The 24,823-nt window shown below is 38.9% G+C and overlaps 3 protein-coding genes across 4 annotated transcripts in view; 2 read left to right on the forward strand and 1 right to left on the reverse strand.

The window, feature by feature from the left end:
• Reg-5 (Rhythmically expressed gene 5) overlaps positions 1-24,823 on the reverse strand; it is a 60,634-nt gene that overhangs the window by 18,727 nt on the left and 17,084 nt on the right. The gene's annotated exons all lie outside the window — the stretch shown is intronic.
• LOC149610252 (uncharacterized) lies at positions 3,109-24,744 on the forward strand. The gene is made up of 31 exons (XM_089859504.1): positions 3,109-3,469; positions 4,521-4,623; positions 4,696-4,870; positions 4,939-5,085; positions 5,159-5,267; positions 5,844-5,960; positions 6,789-6,905; positions 7,257-7,613; positions 7,686-7,800; positions 8,676-8,861; positions 8,936-9,027; positions 12,421-12,596; positions 13,171-13,482; positions 13,548-13,694; positions 13,756-13,867; positions 14,208-14,417; positions 14,484-14,512; positions 14,944-15,031; positions 15,098-15,220; positions 15,918-16,193; positions 16,479-16,593; positions 17,284-17,469; positions 17,821-17,922; positions 19,423-19,673; positions 20,565-20,839; positions 21,327-21,582; positions 21,647-21,892; positions 22,829-23,107; positions 23,173-23,287; positions 23,739-23,930; positions 23,998-24,744. Exons 1-31 carry the CDS (start codon positions 3,304-3,306, stop codon positions 24,137-24,139), a joined length of 5,316 nt encoding a protein of 1,771 aa, XP_089715630.1. The 5' UTR covers positions 3,109-3,303; the 3' UTR covers positions 24,140-24,744.
• On the forward strand, positions 9,430-12,291 carry LOC149610253 (uncharacterized). 2 transcript variants are annotated; one of them, XM_089859466.1, is made up of 5 exons: positions 9,434-9,522; positions 10,977-11,245; positions 11,317-11,431; positions 11,745-11,933; positions 12,001-12,291. In XM_089859466.1, exons 1-5 carry the CDS (start codon positions 9,491-9,493, stop codon positions 12,092-12,094), a joined length of 699 nt encoding a protein of 232 aa, XP_089715592.1. In that variant the 5' UTR covers positions 9,434-9,490; the 3' UTR covers positions 12,095-12,291. The 2 variants fall into 2 exon arrangements, with proteins under 2 accessions (XP_089715590.1, XP_089715592.1); XM_089859464.1 differs by having other exon boundaries at positions 9,430-11,245.

The following is a 24,823-nucleotide window of genomic DNA, read 5'->3' on the forward strand; positions in this document are numbered from 1 at the left end:
GGATAGCAAAAATTCGAGAGGAAATAAATTTAAAAGGATTTCTATTGTTCATCTTCAGCTCGCTAGAACCACATTGCGCGGCTTTCAGTTAGCGAGAACCCTTCCAACTTTTGACCCAGCGGGGCTTAGAAAATCGGCACGGTCGCTTCATTGTTAGTTTCGATGCTCGGTTTTCAGTTCGCTAGAACTCTTTTCGCTGGAAGTCGGCCTTTAAATGGAGTCATTTTCTTGATTCTTGGAATGGATCTAAGTTTCGTTAAAAGTGATAAATATTGCGTGTCTAAAGGTGGAATTTATAAACGTCGGACGCAATGCAATTTAGTACAGGCGAAGGCAGGGCGTCGTGCGCAAACGTCCTGCCTTTGCCTGTTCTAAATTGCTTTGGGTCCGACGTTTATGAATTCCATCTTAAGTCTCCTGTAATAATACTCCATGGTGGCAGACTTCTAGCAAACGCGATAAATTGCTACTACAGGATTTAAGTAATCTTTTGTAGAAACCAAATATTGAAATATACACTAAGCTATCGCGTCAAAACCTTTCTTATTTGTTTTTTTCTTTTGTTCCATATCTTGCCGAAATTTAAATATTTTTTGATAAAATTTAAAAAATAAAATAAAATTTGCGGCCCTCTTCAAGAGCGACGTGAAGAACTGTCCAAAATTTTATGATAAATATGTTGCAGTTTCCGGAGGTAATCATGTATCACCAGGAAAAACCAATTACCATAAAACGATCGAACGATTTTTGATTGAAATTTCGCAACCTTGAAAAATCATACAGAGAAAGTGCTTCAGTTCAAAAATAATTGAAAAAGTGCACTTAAAAAAATCTAACATTTACATGACCTACATTTTGTAATCATCCCTTAAACTATGTATCGGATAATTAAATCTTGATAAGGTGTAAATATATATTGCGAAAACAAGCGAATGCCCTTTTCTTTTTCAAATAGCGTTTAGGATAATATTTAAGTTTATATCTACAAAAGGAGTTTTAGTTTCGAGAGTTCAGAAAAATCTCTCTACATATTTATCAGTAAAATTATCAGTCAGTTTTTGAAAAAACACGTGTAGTGTATAGGCTCATCCCTCGATGGAAGGGTTTCCCATTATAGATTAAAACGAGGGGAAAGTTCTGGAACGTACTGTAAAAATAGAGAGGGTGCTACACTTGACATTGACTCTCGTTTTGTTGGTCTTGTAAGTAACGACAGGTCCCGTTTGATTATCTTCAAGCCGTCCTGATGCAACGAAAATTTTCCATAGAAAATCGTGTTGCTTAGATTTTCGTCGCTTTACTGACTAAGACACTCAAAGAGTATGTCAGTGTAAGCCTTGATGAATAAGATTATATCATGGAGGAAGAGAAGGAGTCGGAATCAATCAATGGCATAATTTTTGGCATTAATAATTTGACATTAGTTTTTTGGCCTTTTAAGTAAGGATAAGGCCTCTTTGACTGTTTCCACAGAAAAGCATGTTGCTTGGATTTTTGTCGATACTGACTTAGACACTCAAAGAGTATGTCATTGTAAGCGCCGCGTTGATGTATAAGATTATATCATGAAGAAAGAGAAGGAGTCGAAATCAGTCTAATTACTAATTTTCAAGTGGAGAATCTAACATTGAGGGGATGGAATTTAGGGTGAATTCTGATAAGATGCTAACACACAGGGGCGAGTCCGCCATTGAGGTATTTTACTTCGTGCCAAGGAGACAAGCCCAAGTACGCAACACGCGGGAGGCTAGCTGCTTCTACTTCTTGGCGAGAAGGAGAATACCCTAAGGGCGGCCTCGGTCTGTGTGTTGGTTTCTCTGTATGTAATTGCCGAAATGGTCTATATTTTTTCAAGCCACCAGATTGTCTCAGCAAAAACTTCGCGTTCTCTCGCTCCATGGTTAGAACAGGAAAATAACAATTTTAAAGCGAGGCGCAAGCTTGAGAGGGAAAACCCCTCGCAACTGTTTGTTAAAAACGAAATTAACTCCAAATTTCTTGAATATCTATTGCGGAACATGGGCAAATCTCGTTTCACTTATAGTGCTATTTCAGCTTTCACGTTAGCGTCATTGCCAAACGTCATGGGCTAATTTTACACAATGGCGACCAACCACAATGTTTGGTACCAACTTTCTTCAATGGGCAAATAAGGGTGACGTACAGTACACACTAGGCCATAACGATTAACAATCTTCGTGGAAAGGCGTATTTTCTCACCCTGTATGGTCCTTGACTTTCGTATCAGATAGTTTAGTTTTTGACGTAAGTCAATTAATTTCAATACATACACCGCGTTTTCAAGGTCCAATTAGGGGATTCGCGAATACCGCGAGTCCACACCTCCCAATTGACATATCAAATAATAAAATATTATCAGAGATTGTATTGTATAATTGAGTCACAGCCCAAGCGAAAAACATTTGGTATTTTATCAACGCCCTCAAGGTCCACATCATAAATTTATAAGATATGTTCCATAAGTATGACACTACCTATACTTCGTAATGCTAGAGAGCTAGTTCGAGAACGACGCGAGAATTGACTACACTCGGTTTTGCATCTGTCCATCATCCTATTTAGTCTGTTTTAAGCCTTTGACAGCGCCTCACCAGGCGTCGCTTTACGAGAATCTATGACGTTTACCTACGTCACTCATGACAAGCTCTCAGTAATCCGAGAATTGACTACACTCGGTTTTGCATCTGTCCATCATCTCATTTAGTCTGTATTAAGCCTTTGACAGCGCCTCACCAGGCGTCGCTTTACTAGAATCTAAGAAGTTTACCTACGTCACTCATGACAAGCTCTCAGTAATCCGAGAATTGACTACACTCGGTTTTGCATCTGCCCATCATTCTATTTAGGCTGTACTAAGCCTTTGACAGGGCCTCACCAGGCGTCACTTTACGATACTAGAATCTATGACGTTTACCTACGTCAGTTCAAGACAAGCTCTCAGTAATCAATGACAAACTTATGGAACATATCTTATGCCCCAATATATAGAACCAATCACCACGCACCCTCGATTCGCAATATCCCAGAATTATCAACGCAAACAATGTAAAAAATAAAAAAGGAGAGCTTTAGATAAAAACCGAGAGTAGTCTTTATATTGATCGTACTAGTTTTCTAAATGATCAGTATTTGGAAACAGTTGAAATTGTGAAGAGATCCACGATAGAACAATCACAATTTTTCGTTTAGTTTCCAAATAATTCTCCAGAACATTTATTTATCAAATGATTCTAGAACCTAACAGTTCCATTTGCAAACTTTCAAAGTCATAAATATCTCACGATGAAAAGTTTCAATTCGACAATACGCGTATTTTTAATAAAGTTGGTGCTTATTCACGTCGCACAATGTTCAACTATTTTAGACGATCTTCACGTTTTTACCGGAGAATTATTCGGAAATAATTTTCCAAATGACAAGAATCGTCCGTTACTACGGGAAATAAGAGGTATTGAAACAATGACGAATAATGCCAAATTAATATTTATAAAGTTACCATTTAGCCCACCCTAAAATTTAAATTCCTTATGGGGAAAAATAGGATTTATTTCTTTTCGGAATTACAGGATTTTATAGAAAAATAAATGTGTTTTTATAGGACTAAAAATACTCATATATATCTTAGTATTAGAATTAAAGGATTTTATCAGGGAAAAATGTGTTTTATAGGAAAATATTGGACTAAAAATGCTCATATATAATAGTATTATCAGAAGTGAGATGAGACTAGAAGTGAAGGGCTCTACCTTTTTTGGTAATAGATCCCGGCATTAGTGAACAAATTTGAGGATTTTTTGCGCTTCCATCGCGCCTACGCTAGAGAGAAAAAAATTGGTCGAGTTCCAAAAATATTTCCTACCCCCTTCCCCTCAACCTAAAGCGGCGAAACACGGACGCGGGTGCTTGAATCTAGTTCGGCCGTCTACCACCGCGAGCGTCTCGCGTTTTGGAGGGGAAATTCTGAAACCGCCACTAGAGGGCCAACCGTTCTTGTGTTATCAAGAATATTCACTTTCGCGAGTGAAGAATTTGGTTAGCTCAGTACTTCTAGTCTCATCTCACTTCTGGTATTATGGCTTAAACTATGGTAGAAAAATCTATGACAAAAATAAATTGGATTTTACTTTGAAAAGAGGAATTTAATTAAAATATAGTATATATAAAAAGTCCTGAGCTATCTCCGCTATTTCGGTGTCCAGTCAAATGTGATCTCGATAAAAGAGCTAAATTTTATGATAAATTTGATGCTAAATTATACGAAAACTTCGAATAAGTCAACAAAAAGTAGGATATTATAGGGCATTTCATGAAATTATAGGGTAATATAGGACAGGTTTAAAAATATAGGATTTTATATTAATTATAGAATCGCTGGGATCCCTGATTAGTTGTTTAAACGAAAACGCGGAAATTAGTTTCGAAACAATACGAAATTAGTTCTAATTACTTAAACTAAATCGAAACTTACACCGCATTTAAATAATTATAATTCTTTTTAGCCGCTTTACCAATTTGCATGGAGGAACTCGGTTGTTTCTCAGCGGACGAGGAAGGTTTCTTTGACCCTACGCATCGATCCGTAAATGTTCTTCCATTCCATAGGTAAATATATTTTTTTCTTCAAGTTTACAATATCGAAGCAATTAAATTAATTAACCTGTTATTAATTAATAGGGATAAAATAAAGGCGCGTTATCTACTTTACACTCGCATGAACAGAGATCAACCATTTGTTCTTAGTACGAAGAATTCCTTTAGTTTAACCAAATCCACCTTCAACGCGAACAGAAAAACAAAATTTATAATTCACGGATTATTCGACACAATTAACTTCATTCACTGGATGAAAGTAAGTCGGATGAAGAAATAAATCGTAAAATTTCATCAAAACTAAATCTCTCTTAATTGTTGATACAGGAAATGAAAGATGAGTTTTTAAAAAGAGGAGATTACAACGTCATTATCGTTGATTGGAGTCACGGCAATCAAATGCCTTACACCCAAGCGACAGCCAATTGCAGAGTTGTCGGAGCTGAAATCGCTCTACTTATTCGCTTGTTAGAGGTACAGTATAGAACTTTCTCTTTCAAATATAAAACTCCTGATAACAAACTTAATCTTCGAATTTGTTTTATAGAAACGAATGGGTATAACTCAAGATTCAGTGCATTTAATAGGGCATAGTTTAGGAGCTCATATATCGGGTTATGCCGGTGAAAGATTGGAATCTCTGGGCCGAATCACAGGTTGGTTGCGAATTTAGATGTACAGTGTGGTATTTGTGACTAAAATTGCGCCTTTAGTGATGTAAATTACGCGTTTAGTTATTTGAATTGCGCCTTTAGTGACCTAAATTGCGCCTTTAGTGACGTAAATTACGCGTTTAGTTACTTGAATTGCGCCTTTAGTGACTTAAATTGAGCCTTTATACAGACTAAAATTGCACTTTACTAAAATTGAGACTTTTGAGACTCAACTTGAGCCTTTAGAGACTCAAATTGCGCCTTTAGTGACCTAAATTGCACCTTTAATGACTTAAATTGCACCTTTAGTGACCTAAATTGCGCCTTTAGTGACTTAAATTGAACCTTTACTGACTAAAATTGCGCTTTACTAAAATTGAGACTTTAGAGACTTTAATTGAGCCTTTAGAGACTCAAATTGCGCCTTTAGTGACCTAAATTGCACCTTTAATGACTTAAATTGCACCTTTAGTGACCTAAATTGCGCCTTTAGTGACTTAATTTGCGCCTTTAGTGACTTAAATTGCGCCTTTAGTGACTTAAATTGCGCCTTTAGTGACTAAAATTGCTCTTTTTTAGGTCTAGACCCGGCTGGTCCATACTTCCATCATATGCCCAATAAGGTACGCTTGGATTCAACAGACGCCAAATTTGTTGACGTTTGGCATACCGACGCTGGCACAATTCTAAAAGGATGTAAGTATAATATGACAAACATAAGTTCTTATCATTGACGAAGTCAATAGACCTTATCGACGTAAAAAAGGGGTAGGCAATCTTCAGTATCGGGACATCCAAGGGGATTGATACATTGCCATCCGTATCTGCCTACTCTCATGATACAAAAAGTACAGCGCAGGCGCCAAAAAGCGAGATGGAAGACAAAGTTTTACCCCGTTGTCTATTCATGATGGGTGACCAAGTGGGTAGCGCTTTCGCGTCGCAAATAAAGGGTCCAGGGTTCGATCCCGGACTCTGACACCGGATGATAAAGCTGGGAACAATCCCTTTCACGTTGAGTTTGCAAGTCCTATCCCAGCTTGTTAAAGGGGTATTTTATCTCCGCGGTAATACCATGGAAGAAGAAGGGTGTAATGGAATGGTGAGGTGAATAGGCAAACGGCTACGCGAAATGTTGGGTCACGTGGGAAAACTCTCCTCTTCTCTCGGCACTAGCTGTAACTCGATCACTGCTCTGCGCAAGCCACCTCCTTTCGCGTACAGAGAGACGGATACACTGTTTAGATCCGCTCTCTACCGCTGCGCAGAAGCTTTCAACGTTGGTGATAAACTCGGGAAGGAGGGGATGAAAAGGGGGAAGTTACGACTTTTCAACGCGATCTCTTTAACACTATAGGACCCTTCCATACACCCTTCTTCTTCCATGGTAATACCCTATTCTCCTTTTAATCAAAACTTATTGAGGTTAACGGTAATAGTTTGTAAAGGGGCTGCCACACCGTTTTATGCATTGAAATCGTTATTGAAACAAGCAAATAAAGTTATTTTATTATTAATTTACAGCGTTGGGATTATATGACTCAGTAGGACACGTTGATTACTTCCCCAATGATGGTCATTCACAACCTGGATGCTGGACACGAAAGCCTGTTGATAATAGGAAAACTAACTTTGTAGAAGGTAGGCGGGCGATGTTTATCTCATTTTAATTTTGGGTGAAAAAAAAAGAATAAGACTGCGTTTCGTGAAATGAATTGTTTAACGAGATCAGAACCAATGATGGGAAAGGAAGTATTGGGTGATGAAGTATTCAATACTCGTATCTCCTTTCCCTATACGAGTGTGACACGTGTTTTCACGAAATGTTCTCAAATGAACGATACGAGGCTGGGTTTCTTTTACAATTTGCGCACTAAACTAAGTTTAGTTTTGTATTTCTTTGGTTTTTCTTTATTTTTTCTATTGCACGTTCCTTCTTCTCTCCGGTTGGTTTTTGCGTACAATAATACTTCATATTCGCGTTAAATAAAGATTGGTTCGGAACATTCTCACTACATAACATATTCTCAGGCATTCGAAGCTTTGTCATATGCCAACACGACCGAGCCATTAAGCTCTTCATAGATTCGATTAACAAGGAAGAACCGGGTCAGTGTCGTCACGTGGCCTACGAGTGCCCCGATTATTCGACTTTTCTAAGTGGAAAATGCGCCGATTGTGGCGAAGACGGTAAAGGTTGCGCTATCATGTCCCTGGATATGGAAGACACCAAAGATAGACTTCTAGAAAGGAGGTATTACAGCCGTTCCAGATACGGTTACGTCGAAGGCAATCATACAGTCTCTAAGAAGTACTTTCTAACCACGGGGGAAGACGAACCTTATTGTCGTAAGTATAATTGCAGCTTACTTATCCATGATTTAGTAATTGTTACTCAATTTTGCTTCGTCTCCCTTACAGTTTATCACTACCAGATCGTTATTGAGCTAATTGGAAATCAAGTTGAAGAAGGGAATATACATATGGATGTTTCTACGAAGTCTGGAAAGACATACAGTTTCGTGCTACGTCAAAGGTGAGTCCTAAGTGTGAAGTAATGTAAATCCATTGTAGATTCTTATCGCGTCACGATTAAACTTCAAATCGGCCTCCGTTTACAAATGTCGGTAAGTTTATATGATATGTTCCATATGTATGGCATTACCAATACTTCGTAAGGCCAAGAAGCGATATCTAGTTTACTAGGGAGAAGGTATAAGATGCCTAATTATTCGCGCGCCATAGTCCCATTCCCCCTTTCAAAATACAAGGGGGACGTAAAAGGAGGCCGGGCTATTTCGCCTCTCCTCAGTCGGAAAATACGTAATTTTCTTCATTCGCGTCGCGCTGACGTGAGTTTTCAAGAGCCAATGAGATGCTGGTTGTAATTTAGAGGCGGGGATTAACTCCGGACCTACGTTTGGACTGTAGATAAAGCTAGAAATGTGGCGAATTTATATCTTCTCCCTAGTAAACTAGATATCACTTCTCGGTAAGGCTATAGAGACTTACAGCTCGAGCTAGTTCAAGAACGACAAGCGAGAATTGACTATACACTCGGTTAATTTTGCTGTCCACTTAGTACTATTTATTCTGTACTAATTAAGCCTTTGACAGCGCCTCAACCTCGAATCTATGACCTACCTCACTCACTTCATGATAAACTCTCAGTAACCAGTGACAGACCTATGGAACATATCTTATGAACTTATGGTTACGATTTTCATTAAAAAAACAGTATATCATATCCCTCCCAGCCCATCAAAATCATTCTAATTTTGACTGAATATTTAAAAAGGGGGGGGGGCAGGTCGATAATTTAGTTATAAATTGCGCCCAATATCTCTATTCTACACAAAAATTAAATTTTCTTCCCGCTAAAAATTTATATCAACTTCTTTTCCTTCATAGGGCGGAAACATTCATGCCAGGATCAGTAGACACGCATTTAATTACGAGTTCGGTCAGATTGAGCCCTAGTGACATCAAAGGGGTTTCAATTACGTGGACAATAGATTCCACAAAATGGTCAACACTCGAAAGGAGATTACGTATTAAATACCTCAAACTCGTTCCAATGGAGTACTCCACGAGAAAGTAAGGATCATATACGCTAAACAGCTAATCCCTAAATATCGAATTAAAAATCACTAAAAACACTTTCTCAACAGGGCACAAATTAGCAATACAGTTGTCTTTGGTGCAAGCGAAGAACTGGAACATCCTCCTGGACACCGGTTTTCTCTTAGAGCACTTAACGCGGGTTTTTAAAAGACATTTTCAAGATAACGATTATAGCAAAAAAAGACAATTACGGATTCAATGCAACACAAGCGAATATGTGATACGTGTATATATTTTTTCTTGTACAAATACCGGTAGAAATTTAAATTAAATTGTAGGCACACTCTTTTAAAAAGTCTATAAAGTCTCATATTTTAAAGCAGCAAACACTAAAACCTAATGTGAAGAGTTTTCACTCTGGGACGGGTTCCGTGTGTGGGAAACAGCCATTTCCCCTTCAAATATATTTCAAGATCACTTGGTCCACACTTCTTTCAATTTCGCCACATGGCTAATCAACCATAAGTAACAATTAACAGTAGGTAAGGCGCTACTTAACGCTGTACATTGGACTCCATATTTAAATGAATACATACAGGGTGTAGTTGTTCCAAAAAGATTGGCCCTTAGGGCAAAATTTTACAGAATATTTTCAACTCAAAATGACCCATCGAACTCAAGTTCTGTATTTGGGGTACGAAATTACTATGACATGATATGTTCGTGGGGTCCATCTGTCACATCTGACCCTATGGATAAGATCGCACCAAGGATAGATTTAATATTAGAAGTAGGAATGGAGAACAGAGTAATCTGGGCGCGCGTCAAAGTACCGGACCCCCTTCCACGGGACGGAGGGGTATGAAAGAAGAGGCGGGTCATAGCGACAGAGGTAAAAAGGAATTACGTCTCTTTCGCCGTCCACGTCAGCAACGTCATCAAAACGTTGTTTACGTGAGTCAATAAGATAATTTAAACTTTTCGTTACGTGTTGGAGGTCGGGGCTCTATACCGGGCTATGAGTCGGACTGAAGTAATGCACTAACCGTTCTCGATTCCTACTTCTAAAATTAAATCTATCCCTGATCGCACTATGGGCAGCTCTAAAACTTAGTTTCAATATATTGGCTCTGCCTCAGCAGCCTCACCCTTCAGGGGTCACTTCTACAAATGTTTTGACAAATACTTTGGAAATAAACTAACATATACGACCCTATCCCTCGAGCCTTATTAAATAAATAAATTTTTTGAGTGACTAGCGGCAAAGGACATTTTATTCCGTTTCGGGCCACCATTTTAAAAGATGGCGGCCAATCGGACCCCAAAAGCCATCAGGCCCGTCTATAGGATACAGGCAACCAGTGCACTAAATATTATAGAAGTCTTTTGAAAAGCATGCCGACGTTATTTTGCAATGAAGGGTTTTTACATTTCTGACCACCATTTCATTCAAGATGGCGGCGAATTTAAAAAATATTTCTTATTGCGTGCCTACTACGAGAAACGTCCCTGCAAAATTTCAGCCTTCAATGATAAAACGGTTTGGGCTGGGTGTTGATTATCAGATGGAATTCACTTTTATCTTTTTCATTCCATTTAAATTTCACATCAACTTTAAATTCGTTATTTTTTGTTGCTAATTTACTTAAGAACATACTCGTATGAAATATATCTACTAATACTTATGATCTGTATCAAATTTTCAAGTCTTTACAAAAAATTCCTTTCGATAAAAACTCCTCAATTAAATAGTATAAAATAGGTCAAAAGTAAACATGTTTGTGCTATTATTATGTCTGATGTGCATGTGCATATCCCAAGCCGCATTGTTTGATATGGTTAGCGGCACCCCAGACATCTTATCCAGATTGGGTGCCGATGTAGCTGGAAAAGTTGACAGTGCGGTACCAAAATTACCGTCGATTGACTTATCTGAGCTTGAAAAACTGTATCCAAATACGACGATTCATATACCGGACCCAACAAGTTAGTAATTACCGTCTTACAATAACGTTTTTGGAAATGTACTTAATTTACAGACCAGGAATGCGTACAGCTAATAAGAATCATTTTGACCCCTATGCGGGTATTGTGGGCGGGGCTAGAGGCTAAAAGCATATGTTATAAACCTGACGTTTATTCATTTAGAAATTTCAAAGACTTGGGATGTTTCGAAAACACAAACGAATTCTTCCATCCCTTGCTCAGACCATTCAGTCTCAAGCCTTCGAAAAGAGAAAGTATCAACACCAGGTTCCTGTTGTACACCCGTGAAAACAATAAACAATACGATCTGTTAAAAGCCAAAGACGAGAACAGCGTCAAAAATTCCCATTTCAACGTTCAAAAGAAAAGAGATGGCACTACAGAGACTGTTACGCTATATTTTGAAACGGGAAAGCAGTCACCATTCTGCCGTAAGTCGACAATGAGTGCATGTAGACTTTGTAGACCACAGGCAAAAAGCATACCATGACGCGATTTTCAGTTTTTCATTATCGCGTTTCCTTGAGATTAAAGACTAATATGATACCTAGAAGAGGCGAGCTGACACTAACCCTGGTTGGAACCAAGGATCGAGAGACTTTTGACTTAGGAGAGAGGCAATCAACCAAAATATAAATAAAAACATAAGTTCATAAGATATGTTCCATAAGTTTGTCACTGTTTACCGAGAGATTGTCATGAAGTGACGTAGGTCATAGATTCTCGTAAAGCGACGCCTGGTACAGACTAGGAAGATGGAGAGCTGCAAAACCGAGTGTATAGTCAATTCTCGCGTCGTTCTCGAACTATAGCTCTCAGTAAGTCTCTAGCATTACGAAGTATAGGTACTGTCTCATTTATGGAACATATCTTATAAACTTATGGTAAAAACAAGTTATTCGAGTTTAAATTTAATTTTTTTTTTAACAGAAAAGTAAACCTTGTTCCAGGATCAACTAAGAACTTTTTGATTAAAACTTCGAAAGAATTAGGGCCAATAAAGGAAGCTAAGTTCTTATGGAAACACGAGTTCCAACTGAACCCATTCTCTGGTGGCAGTGAGGAAACTCTCTCCTTGGATTGGATCAAAGTGGTACCAATGATCACTGAATCCTCAAAGTTAGTACTGTACCTAATATCCATTATCTAATTCCGCAAACAATCTAACGTTTAACAAACGTTTTAGGGAACAAGAAGAAGGGACAAAGGTCTTTTCCAAACCATCTGCAAATCCCATTCCTTCGGAGAAGGAAGTAACCCTTGACGAGGGCTCGAATTAATATAAAAATAATAAACCGTAATTAATCATTGCCTGAAGCGTGATTAATTAATTTAATTATACTGTCTGCGCGTGTTACTTGATCCTCTTGAAAATGCATGCAAAACTGCTAACCTTTTTGAAGTTAATCTATCTGAATGATCTTTATAAAATGTGTAAATCATCACGGATTAAATATCTTGCCTTGCCTTCGCAAAATTTGGGTATTTATTTATTTAGTCGAAAAAGCGTTTTATTATCCAAGTCAGCGTAAAATATTATGTTCCTCGTTATCAAATCGATGGAGGAATATTTAAAGGACTATTTTTTAAGTAATTTACTTGTTAGATAATTGGAAGTGGTCGACAACTATATTTCGTTTCGAAATGGGTCTCCTATCCATTGTTCTAATAGTGTGGTTACTTCGCGACTACACGAATAAAAATTGCAACGATGATCTCAAATCATCGGCTTCTCCAATTCCACAATTGCCCGATTACCAAGAACTCTATCCTAATGCCACGGTTCATGATATTACTCAATTGGGCAGAGGTAAGTTGAAACTAAATTTTATCAACTGGATTACACGAGATTGTCGTCAAACAATGTCCTGTTAGACTAACGCGAGTACAGACTAAATTGGAAGAAATGTTAGTCTCCGCACGTTAGGCCATTTATACCTATCCTTCTCAAAGAATAACTGCCCTTCTCAAATAATATCTGTCCTTCTCAAAGAATAACTGTCCTCGAAGAATAACCGCACCCCTCGGAGAATAACTGTCCTTCTCAAAGAATAACCACACCCCTCGAAGAATAACCACACTTTTCAAAGAATAACCGCCCTTCTCGAAGAATAACCACACTTCACAGTGAATAACAGCCCTTATCAAAGAATAACCGCCCTTCTAGAAGGATAACTGTCCTTCCCAAAGAACAACTGTCATGTGACGTGGTCTTTCTTAGCAAGTCACTGAGAACAGTGCTACTAACCAACCAGTGTAATCTCATATAGAAAGGTGTCAGAATGATGAAGGGTTTTGCAAATAACTCCACTCGCCGTTGCCTTCTTTACAGTATCTTTAAGATTTAATGATTTAGGTATATGCCCACGTCATCATGACGTCATGTATTTCAGGACGAATGTACAAGTGCTACGAGGAAATAGGTTGCGTTGTTTACACGCAGGATTTCTATAACCTGACGAACCGGCCCTTCAATCTCATGCCACAAGATCGAGACAAAATAAAAACCCAGTTCTTGTTATACACGCTTAAAAATATCAAGCAGTATACTAAACTGAAAGCTGGGAACGCTAGCTCTATTAAAGCGTCTCATTTCGATTCGAGTAAACCGACTAAGTTCATTATTCACGGTTTTGTGGACACGCAGCTATTCGGACAATGGATGAGGGTAAAAATCTGACAAAGTGTCGAACCACGTACGAGATAATGATCCAACCATTTACTCCCCGGCAGGACATGAAAGACCAATTACTAGCATCCGAAGACTGCAACGTCATCATTGTGGATTGGAGCGGTGGTAACATGCCGCCTTACGCCCAAGCTACATCCAACACTCGAGTAGTTGGTTTGGAAGTTGGATTTTTGATTAATTACTTAATGGTATTAAATATCCTTCAATTAAATTAAAGTGACCTTTAAGAAATAATAAGTTAAATCTTAGGACAACCACGGACTGACATCGGACAAGGTACACATTCTAGGACACAGTTTGGGTGCTCACATCGCCGGTTACGCGGGAAAAATAGTTCGCCTTAATCGCGAAAAGACTACAGGTAATATCATAAGTTCATAAGATATGTTCCATAAGTTTGTCACTGGTTACAAACTGGAGCTTATCATGAAGTGATAAAGGTAGGTCATAGATTCAGGGTAAAGCGATGCCTGGTGAGGCACTGTTAAAGGCTTAGTACAGACTAAATAGGAAGATGGATTGCAAAACCGAGTGTAGTCAATTCTCGCTTGTCGTTCTCGAACTAGCTCTCAGTAAGTCTCTAGCATTACGAAGTATAGTCTGTGTCATACTTATAAAACATATCTTATGAACTTATGGTAACACTCAATTGTTCTTAAAAAGGATGAAAATTAATAATGGGCCTTTTTTATTACGAAAAGAAAGCAAAAATCAAACAGCTGAAATTTCTGATCAACCCACAACTGTTAGCTTCATCAAAGATTTGGAAAATTTCAAACCTTTAAGTTTTGGTGTGTCAAATAATGATGAGGTAACGAGTCAAGATGCCGTTATCATAGCGGGACAAATATTAGATCCCAAAACAAGGCAAATTCAGAGAATTGAAGGTTCCATCATAGCGAGAATCACCGGTATTATAATATAATTATTAAAAAATAACTCTCCGTCCACTAATTAAATATTTACCTTAATTTTAGGAATGGATCCGGCTGGACCTAATTTTGAAGTAAAACCAAAACCATGTACTAACAAATGTTCATGGATAAAAGCCAAAAGTATACTTCATTGAAGCCTGCTTGTAATATGAGAACCCCCTTTACCTCTCAGTTAGTGTCGACCCCCTCTGCGCATGATTATCTTCACGCCCATAGCACAGGGAACACACTTTAATAGACTCCTAAAGTAGCAGATGCTAGCTCTAGTACCAAGAATTAACGTTTGGATCACCACCATAGAGTACCATTTTCTACAAACCTTTGACCCCCAAAAAGCTCTTCTCTGATTGGTAGGTTGTTTTGTCTATTACGTGGCGTCTACAGCCACGAAATGCTGGGAAATTTGAACGACGTACACTTTTCGTTAATACCATGAACATTTGGTACAACCATCTCTACCTAAATGACATTTTACTAATTATCACAATGCATTTTCAAACAGGGAATGCCAGCGATTGTTAGATTAGACCAAACAGACGCGATGTTCGTGGACGTCATACATTCGGACGCTGTTCCTATTTGGAATCTAGGTACTTTAGCCAACTGGAAAAGGCTATTTGTTTCCTAATAATTTACTTATGTAACAATTTTTAAAGGATTTGGAACTAGGGATAAATTAGGCAACGTTGATTTCTTTCCCGACAATGGTCTTGAACATCCGGGTTGCGGCAGGATTGAATCTGGACTAGAATCTGTTATTTTAGATGGAGTTGGAGAGGGTAAGAGATCGTGAATATAAAACCCAAAAATTGTTAGTTAAAACCTACCTAGGTAGTTAAACCAAGAAGCGATATCTAGTTTACTAGGGAGAAGATATAAATTCACCAGATTTCTAGCTTTATCTCCAGTTCAAACGTAGGTCCGGACTCCGGAGTTTATCCCCGCCTCTAAATTACAACCAGCATCTCACTGGTTCTTGAAAACTCACGTCAGCGCGACGCGAATCACGAAAATTACGTATTTTCCGATTGAGGAGAGGCGAAATAGCCCGGCCTCCTTTTACGTCCCCCCTTGTTTTTTGAAAGGGGGGCTGGGACTATGGCGCGCAAATACTTAGGCATCTTATACATACTCCCTAATAAACTAGATATCGCTTCTTGGTTAAACATAACGTTTTTTATTCCTCCCCTTTGATTATCACTGGTGTTCACATTTGTGTCCAGTGTTCAATATTTAGGGTCAGGGTGTTGACATTTAAGAGCCATTATTCATATTTGGGGTTTTGGGAAATAAATTGTGCAAAATTTAAAAAAGTTAAAATCTGAAAATATCGTGTATTGTGTCTAAAGAACCATATTTCATATCCTGAATGTTTCAGGTGTCTAGCGTTAGCGGCACTGAAGTTATTCAAAGATTTCTAAAAAGTGTTCATAGTTACCAGTACCAACCCTAGCTAAGCCTGATTTTCCTCTATAGGGGCCAGAAGATTCGCGTCTTGCGATCATCAACGATCCGTAGATTTTGTGGTAGACTCGATAAACAACGAGCAATGCAAGATGGTCGGTTTCGCGTGCGACAGCTGGGAGAATTTCTTGGCGGGAAAATGCGCCGATTGCGGAGAAAATGGTGAAAAATGCGCCACTTTAGGTTTAAACGCCATCGACTACGTGCCTCGGCTTCATAAACAGGCCAATGGTACTACCACTCCGACAGCGTTCTACATGAAAACCAATGATAAATCGCCTTTCTGTCGTAAGTATATACTAAAAGCACTCATTGTTCTATCTTGTGTTCCAAAAACGGTGGTAGGACCTAAATACAATGTGTTCAATTTTGAGTCGAAAATGTTCTGTATCATTTTGGCTTCGTTCACAATACATGACTCCTAAATTTAATTAGCATTTTGTATTAAAAATTGTCCATAGAACCTAATGTACTTCGATCCTACCACCCTTTTTGGAACACCATTCAAATACAAATACTTATGAAGAGTATTACATGGTTATGATTGATTTTCGTTATCACGTATCGTTTCAGTTTTCCACTACCAGATAATAATGAAGTTAAGAAACACTTCCGATGAAACAACGGCGAGGATCTACTTGACCATACACGGTTCTAGATCGACGAAAGCATTGCTTCTAGGAGATGGGTCAGTTTACGATTCCCGCCAATTTGACCAGAATTTCATATCTAAAACCAAGAAGCATACTTCGTACACAGTTCCCAGTCGGAAATTTCTGGTTTTCTTTTTAATTTTTCGATTTTTTGGGAAGTGTTTTCGGGCTAGTGCTTAGCAATTAGGGCAGAGTTCGGGAACATAGGTTTAAAGAGGACATTTTGGTCTATTAGATTTGCGTCGTGCAAGAAGCCCTCTAAATTACAACCGGAGATTTGGCAAAAGGAATTTGAATTTTATGGAAACATCTGGTTTTATGTTTAATTTTTCGGTTTTTTGGGACAAGTTTGGGCGAACGGTTTGCAATTAGGGCAAAATTGTAGAACATAGGTTTAAAAAGGACATTTTTGTCTATTAGATTCGCGTGGCGTAAGAAGCCATCCTATTCCAGAGAGAGCGCAGAGACGATTATGGGTCAACCCCTTGCAAGTCTCGATACTGAGGGTTGCCTACCCCTTTCTTACGTCGAAGAGGCTTATTCCCTGCGCTACGGTCGTGAAGGTAATCATACGCAGGGGGGAGGGGTCGACAATATTCAGAGGGCAAAGAGGGGTTTCTCATTTTACAGGGCGCTAGCAAGCTTCAATGAAGTATACATTTTTTGCTTCTTATCAATGAGCTTTTGCTTTAAATTAATTTCTTCAAATTTAACTATTACCACAGAAACATCGATCTGAATCCGGGTGAAACACACACTTTCTTATTAACGACCCAGGAAGAGTTGGGAAATATTGGTGCGATTTCAATCAATTGGGTCAAAATTCGATTGGGAATCGCGGCTATATTTACGAAAGACAAGATATATTTGGAGTATATCAAAATTACCCCAATGAATACCGACAACAGAAGGTACGGTTAACCCGCAAAATGTGGTTGGAACAAAGTACAATGGGTTTCATAAGCTATTTTCAATTTTGAGTCGAAAATGTAACTTCTATCTCCATTTTGCCGTCCGGGCCACTGTTTACGAGTTATGATTGGAGTGTTTTAGGGATGACCCCAAATTAAATTAGAAATCCGTTTCTTAATTAAATTTAAGGGGTCATCCGTAAAATACTCCATCCAATCTTAACTCGAAAACTGTGGCCCTTGGGGCAAAATGGAGATAGAAATTACATTTTCGACTCAAAATTGATTTCCCAAAGAACATCCCCCTTAATACATGGCAGACTTGTCAAGAACACCCTGTATGTATTTCAGAGATCAAGAAGCCAATACAGGAGCATTTTGTAAACACACCTACCCAATAGCTCCTAGGACGCAAGTAACTATGGCCCGATTATCACCTCAAGAGTGCGGACTGTAACAGAAATAGTGTAACATAATACGCAAATACAAAATATATCGATGTATTTTCTAAGTTGACGCAATTGAGTCAGCACGATACGAATTAAACACTTATTAAGCAATAAAAATAATACGACCTTGATAAAAATAAATGAGTGTCAGTAGCTGTGTTAATTACTAGAGAATTAATAATTACTAGAGAAATGAAAATTACGCAACAGGCAACAAGCTCTCTTTTCTCACTGCCTGAACTAGTAATGGGCACAAATCGATATAATATCGGTATCGGTGACCAATATGGCACTTCAACCGATATATCGATTCAAGGTTTATTTTACCGATATATCGGTTCAAGGTTAAATCTCAAAACATTAAACACAGATGGACTGCAACAGAAGTGAGATGAGACGAGAAGTACTGAGCTAACCAAATTCTTCACTCGGCGAAAGTGAATATTCTTTATAACACACCAACGGTTGGCCCTCTAGTGGCAGTTTCAGAATTTCCCCTCCAAAACGTGAGACGCTCGTAGCGGTAGACGGCCGAACTAGATTCAAGCACCCGCGTCTGTGTTCCGCCGCTTTAGGTTGAGGGGAAGGGGGTAAGGAATTTTTTTGGAACTCGACCAATTTTTTTCTCTCTAGCGTAGGCGCGATTGAAGCGGCATAAAATCCTCAAATTTGTTCACTAATGCCAGGATCTATTACCAATGCTAGAGCCCTTCACTTCTAGTCTCATCTCACTTCTGACTGCAATGATAAGTTAAAAGCCCCGTTAAAAGCATCACCTGTCGTAGCCCTTAGCGAGAGGGTCCCGAAATTTCTCCACACTTATAGGTCATGTTATGGCTATGGTTTGAGTCGAAAGCGTTTCCGTATTGGTCGTCGCGTGGCGCTAGAGAGACGCTGGTCTAAACCAACCACGCTCTGTATCTCTATTCCAGTCCATCTATGTTTTTTCGCGATATATCGTTCAATATTCGGTTTAACATCGGTTGATAATAGGCCAATTTTGGTTGATAATAGGTAGATATCGGTTTATAATTGATCGATTTTGGTTGCTAATCGGTCGATATCGCTTTCACTGGGTTAAATAAACGGTTATCTTACCGAGTTTAAATAATCGGTATCCGTTCCAATAAAACTTCGACATATAAACATCGGTTAATTTACGATATCGATCATCAATAGGCCCTGAACCTTACAACAAGTATATTTGTCATCTCCAAGTCAAACCACATTCGTCCAATGACAGTAGGCCAAATTTCAAGTATTCTAGTATTTAGCCATTTCATCAATCAGTCAAGATTCTTAAACAGATACCAAGTTTTCGTTCCCAAATGTTGAAAGCAACACTTATCTTCTACATTAAAAATATTAATAACGTAGTGTCAGCGCGATAAACCGTTAAACACTAGGCCAGCAATATAAAACCGACTTTGATCATAAAATCTCTAAATCTAAAATCGCCTGCTGAATCGACGCATTTCTGAGTTTTAGAGAATCATTCTGGATGATACGTTCCTATAGAGCTATACCGCTCAGACTTTTTCAAAATGTGTCTTTTAGAGATTGGTTTACTTATTTCGTACGTTTGTTTACAAGGACTATTCCCCAATCCGTTGTTAACTGACCATTCGACCACGGAATTAAGAAAGGGCTCAGGACGATTGAGAAGTGGATTGGTGTGGGCCGACACTCAAACGGACTTACAGACGCTTTACCAAAATATTACGACGAGACGTTGGGATGAATTAGCTATCAAAGGTGAGCGACTAATTGTCATTCTGACGTAGTAAAAGAGTAGAGAGAGAAGTAGTGTACCACAAAGCGGGATAATTGTAACATGATTCTTCCCAAGATCAGAACATTTGGAGCAAAGTTACTAAACCGAATCAGATAAACTGATAAATAGTTTATTCATCATTACTCTATTAGCGCTTAACTATTTGCCAAGGTGCGCTTAAGGACTTTTGTCACGCGTCAAGACGAGGTTTGTGGGTTGATTGCTGAGGAATTAGTACCAAACAGTTATAGAATTCACCCCACGGTGCGATGCCCATCTGAAGTTTGATGAGCAAACAGAAAGGTACATGAGCCTGAGAAGAATCATGTCACATGACTAAAGTATTAAGAGAATAGAGTGTCCTCCTATTATCCCCTTTTAATACTAGTTATTTCTGAGATTTTAAATAGAAAAAATTTGATGACCCCCAAATCGAGAATTTATAAATAAACTATAACTATGATGATAATATAACTTAACTAATCCTTCTTAACCATTTCGGTACGTGCATGGAGCATGAGTTTCCTACTTTGACTAGGGAGAAAGAGGTAAAATGGAGTGGCAATGAAGAATGCGATCTGCGGCAATTCAAGTCTCCCAGCGCACGTCCCTACCCATCCATTTTTAAGACATAGGGGGTATTCTCGACGTTTCCCTACCTTACGACCCCTACCAAAAAGCTAAGCACGCTGGGAGGACTTTGTTACCATAGATGGGGGCACACACTTCAATGTAATAGTTTTGGAGGTTACGGCTCCATTGGACCTCTCTCCTTCAAGGCGTGACAGTGTATTTCAAAGTTGAAATTGAGCTTATAGAAAAGTACTCTCCGAATGAAACGGATGTGAAGCTTTACTTTCCTTTCCATACAGGATCGTTAACAAAATGCTTCGAAGATCTCGGATGCGTAACGATTGACGACGCCTTCTTTGACCGTTCGAAAAGACCCCTTAACCTTTTACCCGAAGATAGAAGCGTTATCAACACTACGTTCTGGTTGTTCACTTTAGAGAACCCTGACGTATTTAGCGTACTAAAAGCTAAGAATGCCGAGAGTGTTAATAAATCACATCTAAAGTCGACACGCAAAACTATCTTCATCGTACATGGATACATTGAGGACGCAGAAAGAGTGGATTGGATGAAGGTAATACTATATAAACAGGGTGTTTATGGTAAGTCTGCCTTACATTAAAGGGTGGGTACTGTTCTTGGGGTCAAACTGAGTGGAAAGTGTCAAAGAACATGTGGTCCAAAACATTTAGTTAAGGAGATATGGGCTCCCAAACATTAATTGTCCTATAAAACAAAGAAATAGCCTCACGCGTAAAGTAATAAGCTTTGCCAGTGTATGAACATTTATACCCGTTTTTATACCCTGTATAATAGAGTAAGTGGCTTGTTTGTTTGTATGTATGTTGTTTATACACAGTCATAACTCGTTTCTGAAAGGTATGTCAGTCCAAACATGACTTGAAAACGGCGGTCCGGACGACAAAATGTCATAGAAGTTACAATTTCGACTCGAAATCGACCAAAAACACCCTTTTTCATAATTTATGACAGACATTTCAGAAACACTCCATACTTTAGTTATTATATGACGTTTTTGTTAATTCTTCGGTACGTTTCAGGTGATGAAAAACGCTTTGCTCGCAAACGGAGATTATAACGTCATCATTGTTGAGTGGAGCGGAGGCGACAGCCCACCTTATTTACAAGCATCTATCAATACTATAGTAGTCGGAGCCGAAATCGCCTTCTTGGTCAAATATTTAGAACTGAATTATCGAATGAATCCGAAAGACGTGCATATCATTGGCCACAGTTTGGGAGCGGAAGCCGCGGGGTACGCGGGACAATTGATTCCTCAACTAGGACGAATCACCGGTAAGTAATTACAACTTGGATTCGAGGATATGACAATTAGCGACATCGCGTCCACGCGCAACAGGTTTGGATCCAGCGGGTCCTTATTTCCAAGGCATGCCCAATAAAGTACGTCTGGACAGGTCTGACGCGACTTTTGTGGACATTATTCACACAAATGGCTTAACGGTCAACAGCGAGGAAATAGAAATTGGATTTGGAGATTTGGAGGCCATGGGCCATGTTGACTTTTACCCCAATGGTGGAACCGAACAACCAGGATGCCCCCAAAGCGAAGAAAACTCTTTTGCACTTCACGGCATAGATGAAGGTATTTATTTCAAGAGAATAGACCATTTCAATGTAACTAAGAGGCAAAGACAAGGGGATAAAAACAATGCCTTCCATACCGCTTTTTTGCGCCTGCGCTATAGGCTTGAGGCATCACGAGAGTGCTCAGAGACGGCAATGTATCAACCCCCTTGTATATCCCAATACTGAGTGTTGCCAGAAGTGAGATGAGACTAGAAGTGAAGGTAGCATTGGTAATAGATCCTGGCATTAGTGAACAAATTTGAGGATTTTACGCCGCTTCAATCGCGTCTACGCTAGAGAGAAAAAAATTGGTCGAGTTCAAAAAATATTTCCTACCCCTTCCCCTCAACCTAAAGCCGCGGAACACGGACGCGGGTGCTTGAATCTAGTTCGGCCGTCTACCACCGCGAGCGTCTCACGTTTGGGAGAGAAAATTCAGAAACCGCTACTAGAGGGCCAACCGTTGGTGTGTTATCAAGAATATTAACTTTCGCCGAGTGAAGAATTTGGTGAGCTCAGTACTTCTGGTCTCATCTCACTTCTGGTGTTGCCTATCACATTTTTTACATCGAAATAGTTTATTTAAACCTTTTTGAATATTTTAAAAACGTCCGCACTTTGCATTGAAAGATTTCTTTTTACAACTTTCAAGTTCAAACAAAACGAAGGGTAATTAGGGGTTATTCATAAAGCTAAAATGTTACGGCGTCTTGAATATTACGTTCTTTAGAAACTCAACCAAACCACCTCTAAAATCTTCTCCTAGCGATACAACTTTTGAATTAACTACATGGGCAAAATGTTGAGTCAGCAAAAATTGGTCATCTAAATGAGTCAAAAATTGTATCGTCTGAAAAGGCCTTTACTAATAACAACCAAGCGGCTTGGTCAAATTCGGGAATTAACGAACTGTGGCTGCGAAAACAGAAATAATATGTAAATTTTTTTACAGGATTGAAACGTTTCGTGTTTTGCCATCATATTCGCTCCGTTTACTTGTTTATCGACCAGCTTGAAAACAATCAACGTCCAATGGTTGGATTCGCTTGCCAAAACTACGACAGTTTCAAATCCGGGGCTTGTTACGATTGCGGAGTTAATTCGGAAAGATGCGCCCCTATGGGGCTGGACGCCATTCAAATTAAACCAAAGTTGCCTAAACCTTCCTCAGATGGTTCAATAACTCCCTTGAAACTCTACCTCGAGACTCGGGATGCGGCACCCTTCGTCCGTAAGAACAAACAACAAAGAACAAAGAATAACAATGTCCTAACATTAACAACAGTTAAATTTCAGTGTCCCATTATCAAGTGACATTGAAATTGAAAGCAGCTGGCGACCCGACGAATGGAAATTTATTTTTGACTCTTCATGGATCGAAAAAGAATGTTAAGGTTCAATTAGGGAAAGGGTACGCAACTAACAGATAGATAAAAACAAAAGTTCTCAGCCTTTGACTGTAGACGTCATGTAAAATGAGAAGCAAACGACCCTTCTCTCAATCTCTGCACGAACCAATCAATCAGAGAAAAGGATTTTTGGAGGTCAAAGGTTTTTAGAAAATAGTACTCTATGATGGCGAGCCAAACGTTAATTCTTGGTGCTACAATATTGAGCCTATTCACGCATGCTTCCCGTGCTATGGTCGTAATGGTAATCACACGCATTGGGGGTCGAAACTATACTGAGAGGTAAAGGAGGTTTCTCATATTACACGACGCAATGAAGCAGACTTTTTGTTTTATTTATGTACCTTTGCTAACAGTCGAGCATTTCTGAAGCTACTGCTCAAATATTTGTCAAAAGAGCAAACTTTAAGTTATCACTTCATAGGGATACATAATTTTTGAAATTTTCAACAGAAGCGTAAGTTTACAACCGGGTCAACTTTACAATTTCTTGGTGACAACCCGGTATAAGGTTGGTGATATTGCCATGGTTACTTTTAAATGGGACAAGACTACAATCTTTGGGATGAATCTCATGTTGCCAAGCTGGGACAAAGTTTACGTCGATTGGATAAGAGTAACCCCAATGAACAGCGCTAATGCAAAGTGAGAAAAAATATAGAAAAAAATACGGTTGTGCTGTTAAATAACTAATTTTTTTTACATCTTCAAGGGATCAAGAATTAAATACGGGCACTTATTGTCAACGTCCAACGTCCCAGGTTGCCTATTCCAAGAATCCAATAACGATACTTCGAGCTTTGTACGAGGAGTGTGGAATTGCAAAGAATTCTTTCGAAATGAGAACTTCATAGAAAAATATACCAGGAATGTATACGGTTACTAGGAATCATTGTGTAGCCACCCATTTTCTCAACGTATAAAGAACTGCGGATTTTGTGGGGAGAGCTAGACTAATCATTGCGAATGAAGAATTTTACCACATTGCGTGCGGTGCGTAGGGCCTCACGTTGCTACCAACCAATGAAACGAGAGTTAGAAAAACGTAAGAATTATGAGGCGTGACAGTACTTAAACCCGCGTAGAAAAAACATGGGAAATAGATCAATTCGGAAATTACAAACAGAGTAACCAATACACAGGTGCGAGACCGCCATTGGGGCATTATCCTTCGCGCCAAGAAACAACACCAGACGGAGCCCGTGTTCACTACACGCGAGAAGCTAACCAACTCGCGCTGCCTCTTGTGGAGCTTCTTGGCGAGAGAGAGAGAGAATACCCCAATGGCGACCTAGTCCCTGTGTTTTGGTTTCTCAGTTTGTAATTTCCGAATTGGTCTATATGACGGCACAATGATTCCTTTTATATCTATGCATTCCTGCTTATACAGAATAATTTTGTAAATTCTTTGTAATTTTAATTGATATACATATAATAAACAACATTATTATTCAAAAAATGCTATATATGGGTTGTTATTCGAACCTAAAACCGAAGATATCACAACCTGTTGGTTGAATTAATACCACCATAATTTA

Source organism: Phalangium opilio, unplaced genomic scaffold (assembly GCF_054372755.1).
Source record: "Phalangium opilio isolate 3A_F unplaced genomic scaffold, DU_Popi_V2 ptg000329l_1, whole genome shotgun sequence".
Lineage (NCBI taxonomy): Eukaryota > Metazoa > Arthropoda > Arachnida > Opiliones > Phalangiidae > Phalangium > Phalangium opilio.